General features: G+C 36.5%; 1 protein-coding gene and 1 long non-coding RNA gene across 3 annotated transcripts; both read left to right on the top strand.

Annotated features, from left to right (window-relative positions):
- Window positions 1–2390: 2390 nt before the first annotated feature.
- On the top strand, window positions 2391–5386 carry LOC135207658 (uncharacterized). Of its 2 annotated transcripts, none has more exons than XR_010313023.1 (3): window positions 2391–2477; window positions 2822–2930; window positions 3392–5386. It is a non-coding gene; the product is annotated as an uncharacterized LOC135207658 (long non-coding RNA). The 2 variants fall into 2 exon arrangements; XR_010313022.1 differs by having other exon boundaries at window positions 2408–2521.
- Window positions 5387–14316: 8930 nt separating this feature from the next.
- LOC135207921 (uncharacterized) lies at window positions 14317–20072 on the top strand. The gene is made up of 9 exons (XM_064239869.1): window positions 14317–14464; window positions 15915–15996; window positions 16245–16372; window positions 16515–16652; window positions 17232–17292; window positions 17631–17764; window positions 18531–18639; window positions 18989–19097; window positions 19471–20072. The coding sequence occupies exons 2-9, from the start codon at window positions 15951–15953 to the stop codon at window positions 19685–19687; spliced, it is 942 nt and encodes a 313-aa protein (XP_064095939.1). The 5' UTR covers window positions 14317–14464; window positions 15915–15950; the 3' UTR covers window positions 19688–20072.
- Window positions 20073–20458: the final 386 nt, after the last annotated feature.

Genomic DNA, 20458 nt, shown 5'->3' with positions numbered 1-20458 from the left:
AAATGAACTGTGGCTGCAGATCCATAAAACCCTGTTGCTTCCAGACAGTAGAATTTTCTGTTACAAAGACTGGAGAGTGACAATTTTGGTTGTGCGCTGCATTTCCTTAAGAAAACTGGTCCAAACGGTGTCTGTCACAGAGAACTTAATAAGAAATATATTGGCAAACATCTATGAAGCATTTCCTAGACGTATGGCAGAAAATGCTGGCAAAAGGTCTGAAAAAATAGGAGAGAGAAAAACGATGAAAGAATGGTACTTCAGAAGATACAATGCAAAATCTCGTTCCCCAAGGCGTAATATTTGTACCGTAGATCACGTTATTGTAAATATCGGCAAAAGATAAGCTCCTATAAATCTGAACTGATCGCAAACAACTGACCAAGCCTAAGAAAAACAAGTTGCAGAGACACTTCGTGAAATACTGAAGTATCTAATTATGGCCAAGAAACGCTTGCTGAAATGGGGAACTGATGATAATAAATACAAAACTTGCCACCTAAAGTTCGTAGACATATGATCATTTTGGCTTACAGAGATATCCCCTGTGAGAGTGGAACATTCAGACAATATGGACAAAGTCAACCTCGCGTTGACCTGTTAAGTTCTTGAAATCAATTCTACCCAGTTCCATTCGTGAATCTAGGGAATAAAACCACCACTTAGAATGAAGGAATAACATGAAAAGCCAACTACCCATCTTCAAACAACAACCTATTAGTAAACACGAGTAAAAAACAGTTTTTATGTAACCACTTTTTGTCATAATAGTGAGATTGACAAGGAGGACCGTGCAGGTCATCGAAAGCAACCTGCTGTATATATTTTAAATAACAAAATCAAACAAGCATACTACTGTGGATTTACTTTCCCAAACTAGGGAATGTTATGACGCCATTGCATGACTCTGGCAAACATTTTCTCTATTTCAATCTGGGCCACTCAAACTCATTAGCTCCCAATAATAAAGTCTTACAGAAAAACTTGATTACGATCTAAGAACTGAGATGTGTTCCCTTACGAGCAGACATGTGTCGACCTAACGCTTCAAGTAGATATTTATCAGTCAGTACGATGTTATTTTTAGAAGCTTCTCACAAACCAGACGAATCTGCTTGCAGGTTGTTTACTTTTACAGCGATAAAACTGTCCACACACATACACACACACAGGGTGCCTGTGAGCTCTTTATCTCCAATGACTCGTCTACTGCAGTCCATAAAAAAAAAAAAAAAAGATATGAAACGCTCGACCAGGCGCAAGCCTACAATAGTCACAAAATAGAATAGAATATAGAATTTAAGCCAAAGCTGGGACCTATGAGGTTATTCAGCGTTGAAAGCTAAATAAAAAGTGAGAAGGTTTGAAAGGTGTATAGGTTGACGCTAAGGTTGAAATGGAGAGGGTGGAAAGTCAGATGGAAGAAAGAGAATATGAACGGAGGTACTTTCGTGCTGTTCCCTTAGACATCCAGAGTGTTTCGAATTCGCTGACTATGAACCACCGAAGCAGTTGAACAAGTAACTAAAGGAAGACTCAACAGACGTCGCATCGTAAGGACATACGGGAACAAGAATGAGTGGGAAGCAGGCATTTTTCTTGAGCATACAATGAAGTCTCCATATTGTAATATCGATAAGAAAGTGATCGTAAAGATTTTGTTGTTGACGATAGGGTCTGAGTGTAAAATTGTAGTTAAGGAGTTATGCGAAATAAATATGAGAATAAAAGTCCTTAGGAAGTCGTATCTTAGCTTGTTTATTTTCTCCCACTTCCTCAACAAGGCAACTGGATCTGTTTTGTTTTCCTCAACTTTACCTTGATGATGGACAGAGGAAAACCAGTTGGCATCTGAGAGAGAGAGAGAGAGAGAGAGAGAGAGAGAGAGAGAGAGAGAGAGAGAGAGAGAATTAAAAGGGATTTATTTGACATAAGTTTTCAGGTTTATAAGGAATGACTGTGCAGTTAATAGTGTCGCAATTATGAAAAGTCGATATTCGAAGATACCGGATCAAAATGATATTTCTTTCGATCCCGACAGAAGTTTCACTCAGAAATTAGTTTGGAATCGATTCCTTGAAATCCAGATTTAAGCTTTTTTTTTTCATGATTAACATTAATGGAAATCCACACAATAATTTTTATCGTGTAAGTTAGATTTTTGTTTAAACTATTTTTTCCTATACATCGGTATTCGTCAGGCAAAATCTGCTTTGGGCCAAGCGATGTTATTTTTTGGAACGACTCAAATGAAGACGCTATAGTTTCCTTTGACGTGAGTTTGTGTCGACCGACTATGGAATTTATGCGGTTCCAGGGTCCTTGGCGCAGCGCACTTGTCTCGTGACGTCATCGAAAGCTGATTTTCGGTCATGTCATGCTCATGGAGTCATGATATCAATTCTTCCTTCATTTTGACAAGTGGCTGGTAGACGTATCTGTACGATTAGTGGTTGGTTCGCCGGATATCCATTTCGGTTCGTCTGCTCACAACGAGGATTTGGAAAAAAATTGATAAGTAGTAATATTTATACTTAACTGTATTTCGAATTAACATTGTATTCGAGTATAGAGTATCTACCCATTTAAGGTTTTGTGCTCTTTCTGTTTCCTTTAACGTTGACTTCGTATATTTTCAAGAAGGCTGTACAATTTTTAGAATTTTCTGTTCAGAATAGTTTCAATCTGTTCTTTGGCTTTGACTATACTTTAATACGATATTTTTTTGAGAACGAAGCATTGCTTAATTTTCCTGGGTACGTTTGTAGGATTTTTCCAGTAATTTATTTTTAATTTTTTTCTAATTTTTCACTTTTCTAAGCTCGACGCAATGGGTTGGTTTCAGTGATTCGTACTTTTCCCGTCTCTCTGTCTCCAAGTGGTCCTTACGGATTGATTTAAGTCAGTATCTATTTAGTTTATTATTGATGGTGAGCTGCTTTTTATTTTTTTTAAATACAGAAGCTTGTGCTATTTGCTTAAGTTTCGCCTATACTGTCCGTAGATCTCTTAATACAGTGAAAAAAATCTAGGATTAATTATTTTATTAAATATTTTTTATTTATCAGATCTCGCCGAGGATTTGCGTGTTGGAATGTGGTTTTATTACAGTAAGAAAATTCCATTAAAACTTAGTTTTCCCATTGTTGTTGTGTATCTAGTTAATTACAACCGGTTTTAGAAGGCTTTTAATATAAGATTTGCTTGAATTAAATAGTTAAATTGTGAAGAGTAGCCTTTTCCTTACAAGGACAATGACATACAAATTGTTGGCGTTAGTATGTGAACTTAAAATGAAATTTACTTTAATATTTTTGTCAAAACTACTTAAATGGCATTAGATACTTTATTTTAGTATTTTTAACTTTCTAATGCTCTTTAAACATTTCAGGGAATAAAGCTACGATGTATATTCAAGACTCGTTGAAACTGGAAAAAAACTGCTATCTCGAGAATCTTCAGAACTTCAATATCCGATTTTTTCCTGTTTCTCCACTCCATCGGAGGCGGCGCCCCTGATAGTGGAGGTGCTCCTAAGGGCTTGCACAGTAGGCGTGTTGGCCTACTGTGCGAACCCTTGGAGTTTTTTTTTTTTAGATTTTCGTTGCTGATGACCGTGAGTGTCATAAACATTACTACTAGTGATTTTTTAAACTGATCTAGTGATTTCAGTAGCCTAATGTTTTGTACATATGCAATGGTTTGTATAAATCTGATGGTTTGTATTAAACTGGTCTGAGTTCCTGTCTTAACAGTTAACTTGGATTAGTAAGCCATTTAAGTATTCTTTAGGATTACTGAATTTATTAGGTTAATCCACTCTGGTTTTAGTTACTTATTTACCCTAATACTGCGATTTCAAAAGCTATTTTTGTTATATATTAGTTGGTCAGTTTTTCATATGTAACAATGTTTTCAGTTTAGGTTTGAAATTGATAGAAAACCTGTTGAATGGTTACTTCTGGTTTAGTGTTTAGAGTTTTACAAAACTCGAGTTTAATTTTTAGTTTCGGATCATGAAATAAATTGATATCTTAAAATCCAATGTTATAAATTTTTAAGTTTTTGGGAGTTTTTATGTTGGAAGTTTTAATGTTTTAATGCAGTTTTTATAAATTCTAAAAGATTTTGCATTAAACTTTTGAGCAACAGTGTAAGTTAAATTTTAATTTGTTTGTTCTACTTTGTATTTTATTTTGCTTTTAATTTAGATTTAAGTTTTTCCTTGTTCATGATTAAGAAAGATTCCAGTGTATGTGCACCATCCTGTAAAAACAATTTTGTAACCACACAATTTACCCTGATTGTCAGAAGGCAGTTTCAGCTGTTAAATGTTTTTTTTTTTAGATTAAAGGATATAAAAGATTTCGTGATGTCTCAATTGTTCTAATTTGGATTAGTGCTGTACATCAATTTGTTAACGAATATAAAGGAAATAAGGTTTTTAGTAATTTGTCTCTAGTTCTAATTTGGATTAGTGCTGTATATCAGTTTAACGAATATAAAGGAAATTGACTGACTTTTTGGAATTTCTTCTTGTGGCATTCAGTGTTCTGATGGCAGAGGCTAAAAAGTCTGGTTTTGTACAGTTCTCCCACCTAGGGTAAAAATATCTGGTATGGCTCTAGTCTCGGCAGTTGGGCGTTTGTAAAACTGACTAGATCCCATATAATGCGCTGGTAAAAGAAAAAAAAAAAAAAATCCCATTATGCTCTGGTTTAAAAAAAAAATTGGGTTTGGAGAAAATATGGGGTTGGTGAACTGGTAGTCCCTTGTACAATACAACATTAATGTAAGTAATAACTTGCAGTCTCAATTTAAAAAGTCTGTCCTACAGTAAGTAGTGTGGTTAGAAATGTGGAAACTTTAGTTTGATATGGTATACTTTGGTTGGATGTTTGGTGATTAGTGCCCCGAAGTTAGATGAATAATTATGTAGTTAATGTGAATGTATTTGCACTGCAAATGTAATTTTGGATAAAGGGTGAAACCATAATTACAATCCAGGACTGCAGCAACTAACGGGCATGTCTACTCGACACTGATTATTGAGGAAAAGTCAGTTTAACTGTATATAGGATATTTAGGAAAGAGAAGCTGTGCTTCCCAGCATGTGATAATGGCATTAAACCCAATAAGGGAACTAGCGATTTACGTAATTTTTTACTGATGGGATGAGCTATTAAACCTGAACGAGCGGTGTAGATGGCATTCCCCAATTTTATTAAAAGTTTAAATGGATCAAAAGTTTCAAAGTGCCTGAAAAATGTTGCTTAAGGCGCTACTGTGCATAGAGTTCATATGTCCTTTTTAAATGATAAATTGGTTTTCATTGAAGAACCTCATATTTTGCGATATCCTCCACGCAGTATAGATGATCCAAACAGGTTACAGGAGTCCAGAGGGAAGTAAGTTTATAAAGAATTATACTAGAAAAAAAAATTAGTTTGTTTGGTCCTGAAGAATGTTAGTGGTCATTATTAAGCTAAGACTGCGGTCTAGGCTGTATATCGCTCCTGCACAGGGTTGTCAAAATTGTGCATTTCAGGACCGTGTCTTAATTGATATTCTTTGATTAAATCTTACCAAAGCATCGGATATGGATCTTATTTGGAATGTAGCTTATTTGAAGCCACAAAATAATGGCAAAAAGATGCAGTGGTGTCCTAATGTTGATAATAAAGGCACTTGAGTAAATCAAAGATTTAAAGGGAAACTTGGCTAAATCTAGCAGGCTCATAGAGGCTAATAAAACTTCATTACTGACACTGTCTAGACCGTGATTACGAACAACGGCATACTAACGCCATAGACCGTGATTACTTTAAGGCCTTCTCACTCAATGACTATTATAACGTGCTTTACTAAGACTCCAGCCCATATACTTTCAGCCCCGTCCACATGGTCGGACTTTGCCTGAGGAACTTTGCTCGATGTGACGTCAGAAGCAGAAAAAGTCATAACCTTATCCGCTATTTGTGTATGTTTATATACGAGTTCAGTAGAAAGGTAAGGTAAAAGAAAATAAGGCCTCTGTTTATTCTTGGTCTGAAAAGTGAGAAAGGCCTTTTTATACGTAAACAAAATAATTGCATTTTTTTGTATACTTCGTCATTCGAGTATGACCCTTAAAGGTCACCTTTGTCCCTTTTGTCTAAAGAGTGTAAATATACAACATCAATGTATAATATTGTCATATGCATACACACCAAATTCATATTAATTATCCTTGGTATCACCAATGGAAACCGTAATATTATCATCATTCTCACCAATGATTTGCTTAAGCCTTTCCTTTAATACTTAGTGTAAACAATTTGGGTACTTACTAAATATAGCTAAGTTTCCCTTTGAATTTCTTTGATTTACTCTGATAAGTGCCGTAATTATCTACGATAGACATCACTGCATGTTTTTGTCAATGAGGCTGTGACTTCAAATAGCTTTTCCCCAAATGCGATCCATATCCGATGCTTTGGTAAAATTTGATCGACGAAAATCGATCAGACACTGTCCTGAAAGGTACAGTAATGTAGTACCACTAACAAGCAGGGGGATGGGGAAAAAATACAGAACTTGGGTACAGCAAAAGGAATGAAAGAGTTTGCAGTTAGGGGCCAAATAAGGGACAGGGTCAACAGTGTAGGATGGGAGCAGAAGTGTCGCACACCTCTTGCCAACTGATTTAGGACCCTCTTTTCTGTTGAATTCAAAAATACAGTTCATTCTCCTGGGCCAGGTCTGGTTTCTTAGATATAGTCTATTTCTATTCCAGCATATTTTTCCAAAATAGCGCAATTATCCAAGCGTTTATGGGCTTTGTTTTCGCAAAACCGGGTCGTGGGTATCCTTTAATAATTATTTTTATTTCTCTTTTCAGGTCTAGCTATGTATAAAAATGGATCGGAAGTGTCAAAACCATCCTAATAGGTTCTGTTACATCTGCGGACAAGTGGTTCTTCCAGACCGTTGAGCAAAATTCACGGATTTTGTGGAGAAGGCATATCAAGCTTACTTTGGAGTCAAACTAGGGGACCAGGATAAGCCACCAGCTCCCCATCTCCGCCGCAAAACATGTGCAGAGAACTTACGGGATTTGGAGGAACAAGAAAAGGAAGAGTATGCCATTTGGTAAAACAATGGCGTAGAGGGAAGGGAAAGATTACGTTACCGACTGCTACTTTTGCATTGCAAAAAACTGGCCTAAAATCAGGTGTAATATGTTAGACCTCGAAAACAGCGCAGGCCAGTGTTATCGTTCAATTTTTTTTTTTTTAACTACGAGTTTACGTAAACAGTTTGATTTCTCTAGTAGGTTTTTGAACTTTAGCTACCTACTTATACTTTGAAGGAGGATCCTACTTATCTCTCGATACCGCGTAAATTTATCAGTTGCCGAGTCTATTAATAGGGAACACTATTTTTTCAAAATGAACATGTGTAGATAATCTTGCATAGTCACGTCAAGCAAGTTTATGTGTGTGTTACTATTTCCATTTAAATGTAGTGAAATTAACACTGGTATTCGGAGAGAGAGAGAGAGAGAGAGAGAGAGAGAGAGAGAGAGAGTGTGTGTCATTTCTAAAACAAGCGCACCATGTTTTTCCAACATTATTAAATGAGAGAGAGAGAGAGAGAGAGAGAGAGAGAGAAGAGAGATCGTGTGGGCACAGCGTCCCACGTATTCAAAGCCAACTGACTAATCCTCTTTCAACCTTGGCTTTATGAATGCCGGGATAAAAAAAAAAAGAAATAAAAGAGGAACTTCAAAATGTCAGATATATCATCATATCAATGAGGTTTCCAAATAACAAAGGTCTCGTAAAGCTTCCCTTGAGTGTCAGTAATTATACACACGTATATATACATTATATATATATATATATATATATATATATATATATATATATATATATATATATATAATACACACACACACACACACACACACACACACATATATATATATATATATATATATATATATATATATATATATATATATATATATATAGAACATCATCACCACTTGTAAACTCTGAAATACTAACCGGTTTCGGCTTTACCTCTAAGCCATTCATTTTCAAATAACTCATTTCTCTACAAGTCACATTACCTTCGGAGTATCTTATAACTTCTCTCTCTCTCTCTACACACACGTTATATAGTATATATATATATATATATATATATATATATCATATATATATATATATATAGATATATATATATCTATATATATATTATATATATATATCTATATATATCTATATATAATTATATTATATAATTAAATAAAATATATGCAAGCACGCGTGTATGAGAGAGAGACAGAGCAGAGAGAGAGAGAGAGAGATGACTATCATCTTTCACGGTGTTTCCTTCGCTAACGTTAATGATAGCTTTCCAAACTACCAGTTGCCAGTTAGGGATATTCCTCATGTCCACCTACCCTGACGCTACATAAGCCACGAAACACACTGGCGTGAGATAAAAACCAAGAAACGGAATAAAAACATTATTTCGTTTTGTTCATACGTATCTAGGTCTACCTGTATAAGATTGTCATGGGGTAAAGCAAATAGACAACATCATATGGCTGCATCGCTCAAAATCTGCCTATAAGCAAATATGAATAAATAGATGCATAATGCTCCCTTGCTTTACTGCAACACGTAGTACTAGAGATTCCCATATGGCCCTCTTATCCGCAACTTCAGTCTAAATATCGTGTGGCACCGTTCATTCATAATTAAAACCCGACTTCTCTTTCTTCTTCTTGTTGTACGCGGAAAGCCACGAAGGCAAATCAAAGGAGCCTTTCAAAACAAAGAGATGAGTCTCCTCCTTTGAGCCGTTTAATGAAATGATGGCCTTGACTTCTTTTTAGTGCGGGCAGCGGACTTGTGACTGACTGGTCTTCCTTCATATGCCTCGTGGTTCGGAGAATGCTCGCTCGCTCTCTCTCTCTCCGTGGAATGATTAGCGAGTTCCTCTCTATCCACTTTAACCATTTATAACCTACCTCACTCTTCTGTGTTGTGCGTTCGTTCGTCTTCCACTCAAGTACTTGTAACTAAAGCAGAGAAGCGGTGATTTTTTATTCGTTAGCAGACACAAGCGTAGGAGGTTTACATGTTATTGCAGACTTTTAGGGCCTCTATCTCGGAACACCGACAATTCTGCGCAGGACAATTCAGCGCATGATAATTCAGCTTGGACACAATTCTGCGCATGACGATGCAGAGCAAGGACTATTCAGCACAAAGACATTTTGCTAAATAAAATAAATACAAGGAAAAGGAAGAAAACAGTCATCGAATTAATTTTTTGTTTGTAAAATTGAATTTTAAAAAGTAGACAAAAATATTTATTGAAATGACATACTATAAAATATTCCTGTACAAAAATATTCACACTAATTTATTTCTGCAATTCATGAGGTAGCTTATATTTTGTAAGTATTCCAGTTTGTTTGCTCGATTCCCATATTTACTAACTAGTGTTTTTATTGCCTTAGAATTTCTCTGATAATTTGCTTTTTTTTCTGGAATCGTCGTGTCCAGTTGTGATTCTCAGTACCCTTTTCTCTGCGTTGTCTTGCTCCAATTTCAAAAACTCCACAAACTTATAAAAGGTTGGGTGGTTATAACCCAATGCTAACTAAAGACTTCGGTGCCACCCTTCTAATGAGCCAGATGAAAAAAGTAACCACTTATTTGCGTGCCTTCAAACACATTTGAAAATGCATCGGGAAAAGCCTTTTTAAAATCACACAGCATAGTATCGGGCGTCATATCTGGGGCTAAATTCAAAATTGTCCTTAATGCCCTTTCATATGAATCCTGTGTGTGTGTGTTTTTTTTTTTTTTGCAAAAGTATACATATCACTGGTACAACACATCCTTCACAGGACATATAAATAACATAATGTTGGTGGAAAAGGCGTGTTTTCCTAATTTTCCATGCTTTAACTTTATTTCGCCAAATTTGAGCTGAATAGTCCTTGTGCTGAATCGTCATGCGCTGAATTGTCATGTGCTGAATTGTCGGCCCACGCTCTCTCAGACTATCCTTCATCTTTCTCTTGAATTCTCTCATACACATTCTCTAATGCATACTCCTCTCTCTCTCTCTCAGAATCCTGCTTCACAATCATACACATCACTTCCGACATCCTCTGCAGTTTATAAGTTTTACAGAACAGAGATATAACAGTTTTACAAAAATTACTCCCTGACGCGGAGTAAAAAATAGTCTCTATCCCTTTTACTCGGTTTCCTGAACTAATTCATTCTTCTCAGTTTCTGTTTATAGTTATTTACCTGTTAAATTTCATGTCTGATTTTCTACTGAACACAATCGGGGTGAATGAATACCATGTATACAGAAATACATCATTCACTCATAGATCAACAGGTACAATGGTAATTTAACAATATGTGCTTAAATCGTTAAAACTTCCTGTGGAATCGAACCCGAGGTCATTCTTTAATGAGGCACCTATCCTAACAACTAGATGAATAGGCCAAAAAAACTACACGATTTGGAGTAACACATCGGGTGGGTGGTGAATGAACTCTACGGATATAACACGCCGCTCTTCGTTTATTTGAGCCACTTGCTCATTAACAATGGTAAACATTTGACCGAAATTCTCAATTGCTACTCGAAAGACAACAACCTGAATGACCTCGTTCTTATACCAATTGCTCTGTAAAGACTCTGCTTAGATATTGTAGTAGGTCACGAAAAATCCTGCTCGTTTTCAGATTCGTATAACCTTTCTTTTGTATACCGTCATCACAACCCTTGTACAGTCGAGGTACTAATATATATATATATATATTATATATATATATATATATATATATATATATATATATATATGTGTGTGTGTGTGTGTGTAATATATATATATATATATATATATATATATATAGATTATATTATATATTATATATATATATATATATATTATACTTATATATTTATATAAATATTGAGAGAGCGAGAGAGAGAGACGAGAGAGAGAGAGAGAGAGAGAAGAGAGAGAGGTCTAGGAGTCTGGTTACTCGATTCACCAGTTTTAGAAAACTAGAGTTCAATCTCCAACTGAGGCAGTTCGACCCATTAAACCCCACTGTACCTCTGATGACTCAAGCACTAAGTACTTGTACTTAGTCAGCTCTAGTAGGTATAAGTTATTATTCTCATTCCTGGAATTATTTCTGGACATTTAGGTCTTCGCTTTAAGAGAGATAGGTCATTGAACATTAGAATACAAAATGATCAATATTTATCTCTATTTTGTCCTAGTATCGCCTATGTCAGCTTTCTACAGTTATTATCTCGGACAATCTCTCGGCTTTTGTGTTCCAGTGACGCAAGTCAAGCTTCATTTTCCATGATTTTTTTTAACTAATAGGGAAGAACACAAAAGCAGTCGACCATTCTGGAACTCTCAGGATCCATTTTTTTCCTCTGTTCCCACGCACTTCTGATTTTCTTTCTTGGCAGAAGAACCCTGTCATTTCATAAGGTATGATGTCAGTGACCACGAGGGCATTGGCGCCAAACGCTCCATTTTTTTTTTTTTTTTTTTCAAATATCAAATCATATTTCCCGAACACTGGCACAATCTTATAATATGATTTTTTTTAAACCTATAAATCTTACTCTCCCCAACGCCTTCCTCCACTTACACATTCTGCACAGCCGTCAGGTACATATTTCATTTAATGGCGAGCCAAAGACTCCCATTTTCCCTCGGGAGTGCAGAGCCGCGGGACCAAGACAAGGCAAAATTGCTCTTATTGGCCTGACCGTTCCCACGGATTTGTCCTAAGAGATTACAAGGCTGTGGCAGGATGCAGACGTCATTCCCGACTAACGCTGTAATTCGGCAACGTGTTCTGATCCTCTGAATTCTATGATGATTGTGATTCGGCGTCGCTGTCATTTCCAGGTCATGTAGATGACACCACTGTGCAAAGATTCGCGTGCTGTATACATATCCGACTGGAGCGAACGTCCTTCAGGAACCACGACGCTTGTTGGTCTTCGTTTGTTATTTTGGGCTGCGTGAACAGGCACATTTTAATACCTCCACGAAGCCCATTTTGCTTGTTTGTTTGTCTCTTTGTTAGATAAAAGTTACCTCTCGAATTTTATATACGAACAAGATCGAAGTTGAGACTAATGACTGCCAACTAGAGATTGTCGTTTTGGAGATTTTTCTTTGTCCTGTGATTCCGGGATAACATTAGTCCTAATCCCGGGATCCCGATAATTCAGGGATTTTATAGTGTCTAAAATTGCACATTATACACATAGTTTCCCTTTCAGATCTTTGATGTGCTTAACATTACTAGATATGCAGAAATATTACCGTAGATTGACTATCTTATTAATCCACCTAATGTTTAATTAAATTAGACACGTTATTTCTCAACAAAGTAAAAGGAATGAAGAACAAGAGCTAAAATATTCTTCGTTTACTATAATTTTGTTCGGCTTCCAAATTCCAATGCGAATGACAAAGTCAGTTATAATTGCATTATCACTGATAAAAAAAATACAATTGTTTTATACTCATCGAAATGAAAAAAGTACTTAATGACAGAAAATGTAGTAAAAATAAATGAAGAAAAATTAAACGTATGCATTCTTATTTTTATAACGTGAACTAAATGATTAAGAAGTTTCTCATAGAATAAGATCTTATATAACACGAGCAATTTTCCATAAAATGAAAGCAATGATAAAGGACAGTAAATTTAATTCTACGAATGAATGAAAGTGAAACACACACACTGCATTCATATGTATACTAAAATAATTAGCGATCATCATGAGCACATATGGAATTTTGATAATGGGATCATAAATAGCACGAACAATCTTCCATAAAATCAACAATGAATGACAGGAAATTTAATAAAATGAAATAATCAGAGGGAAAATTATATACTGCATTCATACATAAACTAAACTGATTAATAAGCATCTACGGACTTTTAAGTAACACAACAGTAACTATGTATAAAATATAAATATAAACAGAACAAGTCCACAACCATCCTGCAGTCAAATTCGTACCTATTTCTGTACTTAATTCTATCCCGGGGTTTCCCGGGATGTGCAAAAATAACCCGTGATATTAAACCTTGAAAATTGTCTGGCAAACAAACCCTGAAGGACAGTGATGTGCGATTTTCTGTTGCTATGCAGAGGATGATAACAGCCATTCAAATATTTATAGCTCGCAACTCAGGAATCACGCTTCCTGCAGGTTTGAAGTTTCGAACGGACGAACATGTCTAAGACCTCTTTTTATTTTTGGGTGAAGGGGGAGTGTTGTGTCTCGTTCGTGCTTCGTTCACTTTCGTACACTTAGGCGGCTCCCTTTTTGGGTTCTTGGATCCTTGATATTGAAATACGTGTCATGAGATCTTTTGGATTCATTGTTTCTTCTGTTTCTTCGTGTTCGAACCCTAGTGCATTTCCCTTTTGGATTCGTGGTCATTTGGAACGATTTTGCCATTTCTTTTCGTCATTCACCTTAGTAGTATTAGTACTATGTAGATCACCATAGTCGTATAAGTACTAGGTATTAATTCACTACTCAGGTCAACAGATGCACGATAGGAGTGAACAAAACGGCCCATTAAGTTCTAGTTCCTTAGCGTTTCGAATCAGAGACGTATGGTGTAAAAAAAAAAAAAAAATCTTTAGACAGTATCCTCGTACCCAGAAACCCAACTTCACCATAATGAAATAAGTTATACTTTCTCAAAAGCATTACATTTTTTATACTTTACCATTAATGTCACAATGACCGATACCTACAGGTAACAGAACTAGATGCTGAACTCCGAATCATCGGTTGATCTGTACATTGAAAACAAAAACAAAATCTCAAACGAGCGGGAGACGCTTGGACGAAGTGTCAACAATAACAACAACTCATCTTCTCTTTTTGCTGATGAATCCAATGACCAAGCAGTTTGCTATAATTGATGGTCTTATCCTGCGTTATTACTAAACTCCTTTTTGCCACAAAATGAAAGATTTAATCAGAGAACAAACTTACGTTCTGCCTATTCTCGAAAATAATGTTGAAATGCTGAAAAAGATAACAAAAATAAAGAAAAATGACGGTCACCGAAAGGTGGGGAAAGGTACACACCTGGTAAAGATGGCTGGGAATTCTGTTTCCGACGGCTACGTCTTTCCACTGAAGTTCAAGGTCACACATCAGGACACGATATTTAGGAGGGGTGTGTAAAATGCGCCCGAGGGAATACTTACGACGATGAGTGATGCAAGAGGGAGAACGAAGGGGTTGGCTGAAGTCTTCTTCCCCCGGCTGGATCCTAGCTCAGTTGCTCGTCCGGTACAGCCTTGATCACATCGTTTCCGTGGCCGGCGACTAACTACTACTCCAAGACATTAAGTTCAGGTAAGTTTGTACTAATGTGTTGTAATGTCTCTTTGTATCAAAGGATTTTGTTATAATAAATATGGCTGATCACTAAATGTATACTAACTCTATGGTTAAGAGATGACACCAAATATTTTTCATACTATTCTGGCAGAACATTTTATTTTATTCATTAATTCGAAGTCTTTTTACGGCAATACTCCAACTTATTCTCAAATGTGAATAATACAGATTCTCTCTCTCTCTCTCTCTCCATGAAGTACCACAGAAAAATTTCTCGAAAATCTTTGCAGTGATGTTATATAGCCTATTACCAGAGAACTTGGGTGTATTTGCAATAGATATTTTCCATTTGAAGATCAGTTTATATATATATATATATATATATATATATATATATATATATATATATATATATAAAGCTCCCTTCATAAAAACACTTAAATGTCTATAATGACGATATGTCCAATCTGTACATATAAACACATCGATTAAGACAGCCTATGTATACACAATGGTCGGTGCTGAATGTCTTGTGCCGGCTTACCTGCCTGACCTTGACTACCAAACGCCCTGGAAGTTTGGAACTTCCTGCCAGTCTCACGATCAGGGAACATACATTGTCCTCCTCCTCCTCCTCTTCTTCTTCTTCTTCTTCTTCTTCAAACTACTGGTCACATTCATGTAATAATTATGTAATACGTTTATTTTTAAATATTGGGCCACAAGGACCTCAGACTACTCGATTTCCACGCACTTGCATCTCTAGTTTTTGAACCCAGACATGAAAAAGATGAAGAAATTCTAATTTAGTTGCGAGTCACACCTGTGTAAGATGATATTTTATTTTTTGAAACTTTTTTCACATTCAGTTCCAGTGCCTACAGAAGTAACACAGCGTGTAAATATAGAAGTCAAAAAGTCTTCGTGGCTTTTTATTATTATTGTCAGATGAATTTAACTTTACAGTTAGAGTAAGATCGGTGGGCATTTCCTTCTGTACTGTCTTTTCTTCAGGGTCATCTCGCTCAGGCCTTTGTATCCATGTAAATTTTTTTTTTTTGTCATGTTGTCTTTGTCATTCCTTTCCTAAGTTTTTCCTATTTTGGTATTACTTCTCGATAAATGGTATTTACGCTACTCAGAGAATGAATATGATAATGTAACTGTACCACTACTTGCTATTGTAACATTAATATGGTATCACATATTATTTATTGACAAATTATATATATATATATATATATATATATATATATATATATATATATGTGTGTGTGTGTGTGTGTGTGGGGGTTGGGGGGGTTGGGTACAAGATTCGAAAGAATGCAATTGAGTCTTAAATTGCAAAGAATGATTTGGAATGGAATTGAGTGTTTAATGAAAAAAATATCTATTTTATTTAAAAAAACGAAAGAATCTTAGATATATTCAGAATGAATTAATAGAGTATCGGTTCTTATTTCAGGCCTTAAAGAACACACTGAAGGATCTCTTTAGCAAGATGAAGTTAACTGTTCTCCTGCTGTTGGTCAGCGTAGGCCTATCGGGTGAGTTTCATTTGTCGCTTTGATTAGTAGCACTAGTAGCAAAGTGGTAGTAGTAGACGCACTAGTGTTAACAGTATATCAGTAGTTGTTCTCATAAGAGCTTCATCATCGTAGACAACAGGAACTTTCAGTTCTTGTAGAATATTTCATTGCCGACCCGAATGTTGTACTTAGACTGATCATCGCTCGCTCTCAACTCTTAAGCTAGACCGAGCAGGCAACTCAAAAACTCTTTCAACCTTTCTCAGCTGCCGTGGACTGCGACACCAGCGACATCGCCTGCTCCAACGGCGAGAAGTGCATCCCCCAAAGGTACATCTGCGATTCGGACAACGACTGCACCGACGCTTCTGACGAAGACGCGGAACTCTGTAGCGTAAGTGTAGTGTGGCTCGGTTGAACGCTTGTGGGGGTCAGGGAAAAGGGCGTGGGTTTGGGAGCAACCTCCCCTTAGTGGAGAATTGTTGATTAATCAGAGAACTTCCTTATAAACGCCGATTTTTCACGTCTCTCCCCAGGCGTGGAAAAACAGCAAATGCGACAGGAACTCCGTCGAATGCTTCAGGAACGGGGAGACGAAATGCATCGAAATCTCCGAGTACTGTAGATCGGAAGCTCCCGCGTGTGATGGCTCGCTAGACCGGCGTATTTGTTTGGTAAGGGATCTAGGCTCATTGTTTGGGTAATAGGTTAATGTCTCTTTTCCGGGCTTTATAATTTTGCCGGAGAACTTCTTGTACTCATTTCAAATGAAGACTTTAATATTCTTTGGAAGCTTTAATTTCAAGTCAGTGGTTCCTTTGGTGGGCTAGTTCCTTGTGAATAGGGTTCATCAGTATCATCTAATAATAATAATAATAATGTAATAATAATAATAATAATAATGATAATAATAATAAAGGGTCTTATTCTTGAATTTTGTTATCTTTTATGGTTTATTCGTAATACTGCAAACGATTTTTAATTTTATCACGTACATTGATTTTAGACTTACATATAAAGACAGAACAGAATGTTAAAAGGTGAAATACTTATGTCTGCTAATAGCTTGAATACTGAAATCATGTAAATTGATTGAATGATCATATATCCCAGACTTTATCTCTGAACAGTATTTTTATGTTAATCAAAATGATTGGCTGTATTTCATATAAACTTGTAAGACTGCAGGAAATTTATTCATTTTTCTATTTATGATTTACTTATTCATCTAATTATTTGTTTGTTTATTGCAGATGCTTGCGGGCCAAAGGATCGATAAACTGAGCAACTTCACTCTACCAGATGATGCACCAGGTACAATTTTTTTTTTTACTAAGTATAAGTAAGAGGAACCAGTTCAAAAGTAAGCTAACATATAACTTCATATTTTAAGCGTAAAGTTATAGAATTTTTCATCTTGCAAATAAGACGACCTGGCAGGAACAAGTAACAAAGAAAGGCCTTCACAAGTAAGGCGAAAGAGCAAAATACTTAATGATACACACACACACACACACACACACACCTTTACACACACACACACACACACACACATATATATATATATATATATATATATATATATTATATATATATATATATATATATATATATATATATATATTAATCTATTTTCTCTCATTTCTCAACAGGAAATCTCAACAGGTCAAATGAACTGGCGAACAGATTTCGCTCAATTCTGCCCAATACCATCTCACACGAAAGCTGCCCTACTCTATATACCCTCGTTGGAGACCAGTGCCTTTCGGTGTTCTACATTGGCAGCGTAAGTGAAGATCTCTCTCTCTCTCTCTCTCTCTCTCTCTCTCTCTCGTTTTACCTGTGTCTCTGTACAAACACACACACAAACGCACGCAACCTATTCAAATAGACGACAAAATTTCTGCATTTGTTTCATATTTGTGTTATCTCAGACATTGACGTATTTTCTGTCTAAAATTTATCGCACTTTTCGTAGCTACAGATCTGCCCTGCAGTGTCATAATTCAGTGGTGACATAATCAATCATTTACGATACTAACTGACAGTATACTACTAGTGAAGAATCTATGCAACGCTTTTAGATTTCAAATCGTCATTTTCAGAGATTTCACTTCAAATTCAGGTGTCCGTGGGTGGCTCCTCTTATTGGCCTAGGAACTTTCACCTTCGTTATGTCGCTTAGATTCGCGTTCATTTCCTTTTCATTCCTGTAGGGGGTTAGTGCTATCACTTCATCTTATGCAGTACACTGCAGGCGTTACTTAAGGTTCTTTGCAGCGTGTCCCTCGGCCTCTAACTGCAGTCCCTTTCGTTCATTTTACTGTACTTCCTTTCATATTCCCGTGCTTCCATCTTACTTTCCACCCTCTAATAACATTTGATTCATAGTGCAACTGAGAGGTTTTCCTCCTGCTTCACAATTCAAACTTTTCACTCAGCGCGGAGTGTCCTCATAGGTCCCAGTGCTTGGCAGTTGGCCTAAAGTCTATATTCAGTTCATTTCCTTCTCATGAAAAGCTCAAGATCATTATTCTTTTTTTTATCTGCAGGTGAGCTGGGGCGAAGCTCGGGCTTTCTGTAAGGTCCTAGGCGGCGACCTGTTGACGTTCAAGAACATCAGCCAGTTTGCAGACATCGTGCAACACCTGCAGAGATATGGTGAGGTCATGGGTCGAGTTACCTTCTTCTTCTTCTTCTAGCGAGTAAATTGGGAATGTATTCAGGAGAAGAAACTACATTCTTGCCATCAGCCTAGAAACAGTTTCTGTAAACAGTGGGGACAGTAATCTGACGTGTTTAGCTGCAGGGAAACATGTATCTATTTTAAAATTCCACTTCTTGCTGATTCTATAGATACCTTAGTAGAGGCCATTGTTGATCATTATTGGCCATTATATCTTTGAAAACAAACTTTAGAGGCTTAAAAATCGTGTAAAGATGCAGGTTACAATCCCAAGGTTTTTTTTTACTACTGCTCCATTTGAAGATATAATTTTTTTTATTTTAGAATTGTCATCTAGCTTCTGGATTGGGGGCTCAGTCACCAATGACACTGAAGGCTGGACGTGGATAGATGGCTCCCCTATGGAGATGGGAACTCCGTTCTGGGCTACAAGGTAAGATGGCCGGAAACCTAGCTCTAGAGTCTGTCATGGTTAGAGTCCGTTCAGCTTAGTAAATTCCTTCTCTGCTCAAGACTTAGAAAAATGTCCTCAGTTTGGGTTAGGGTAAGGAAATATGGATTTAGTTCACTTTTATCCATTCTTGAATGTGCTCTTTCCAGATAGGCTCAGTTTTGGCTACATAATATCTCCAAGCTATTTCAGTAACAGTGCCAACTCTGTAATGACTCCATGCAAGGAGAGTTTGTTGCGTTTCTTTCATTCAAGGTCAGATTTAGCCATGTCAGGTCTCTGTACAAGTGAAGTGTGAGTTCCGTCATTCTTCTACAGAGGCAAAAACTCTCATTCACACCATTTTTGTGCACAGGTACAGCGGAAACTGCGTCAACCGGAACGTCACAACGGCCAAATCAGAGGCAACATGCTACCACTACTACCAGAGTCCCGAGGCGGTGCCCTCGGGGGAATGTGCCAGCCTCTCCTTCGAACACTCCTACTACATCTCTGACGAAGACTGCCTGAGGAAGATGAGTCCTCTGTGCGTCTATCAGGGAACCGATTTCCCCAAAAGAACAGGGTTCTAAGAGGTCCCTCCCGGATCCTGTGAAAGCGTCCTATAGGATCTTGAGTTCTAAGTGCTAGTAGGGATCCTAAGGACTCTTCTTTAGAGCCTGAGGGCATGTCCTCGAATTCTACGGGCATAGAATAGTGTCTAGAATTCGTTATGTTCAACATAGGTGTTGAGAGGTAATTTTTTTTTTTAAATTTGCGGACGCGTCTTGAAATAATATTGAATGTTTTAATGTAGATGCTTTTTATCTCTCTCTCTCTCTCTCTCTCTCTCTCTCTCTCTCTCTCTCTCTCTCTCTCTCTCTCTCTCTGCGCAAAATGGCCAAGATACAAATGTTAAAAGCCGCTGATTGAACTCAATGTTTGTTTGTTAGTTCTAAATAAATTGTTGCAGAACTATTAATTTTTTAATACACTTTTCCTTTCAAAAATGTCTACTCAAGGGGTAATGTTATCAACCTTCCCCTGCATTAGACATAAGCTAAGGAGTCCTGCTAATAAAAGGTATTTTTTGCTTTTATTAACCTTACCTAGAGTAATGAGTCAATTATGAATATGATGATTTCTTATATTATTATTATTATTATTATTATTATTATTATTATTATTATATTATTATTATTATTATTATTATTCAGAATATAAACATTATTCATAAGTAAGAAGTCCATAGGGGCCATTAATTTGGAATTCAACCTTCCAAAGTATACGGTGTCCATAGGAAATAAAAATCAGAAATTAGTGATTAGGAAAAATAGTTAACGAATAGATAAAAATGTAAGTAA

The sequence above is a fragment of the Macrobrachium nipponense genome, chromosome 34 (assembly GCF_015104395.2).
Source record: "Macrobrachium nipponense isolate FS-2020 chromosome 34, ASM1510439v2, whole genome shotgun sequence".
NCBI classification, from domain to species: Eukaryota; Metazoa; Arthropoda; class Malacostraca; order Decapoda; family Palaemonidae; genus Macrobrachium; species Macrobrachium nipponense.
Note: the sequence above shows the minus strand (reverse complement) of the source record. Positions and strands in the feature narration are given on the sequence as shown.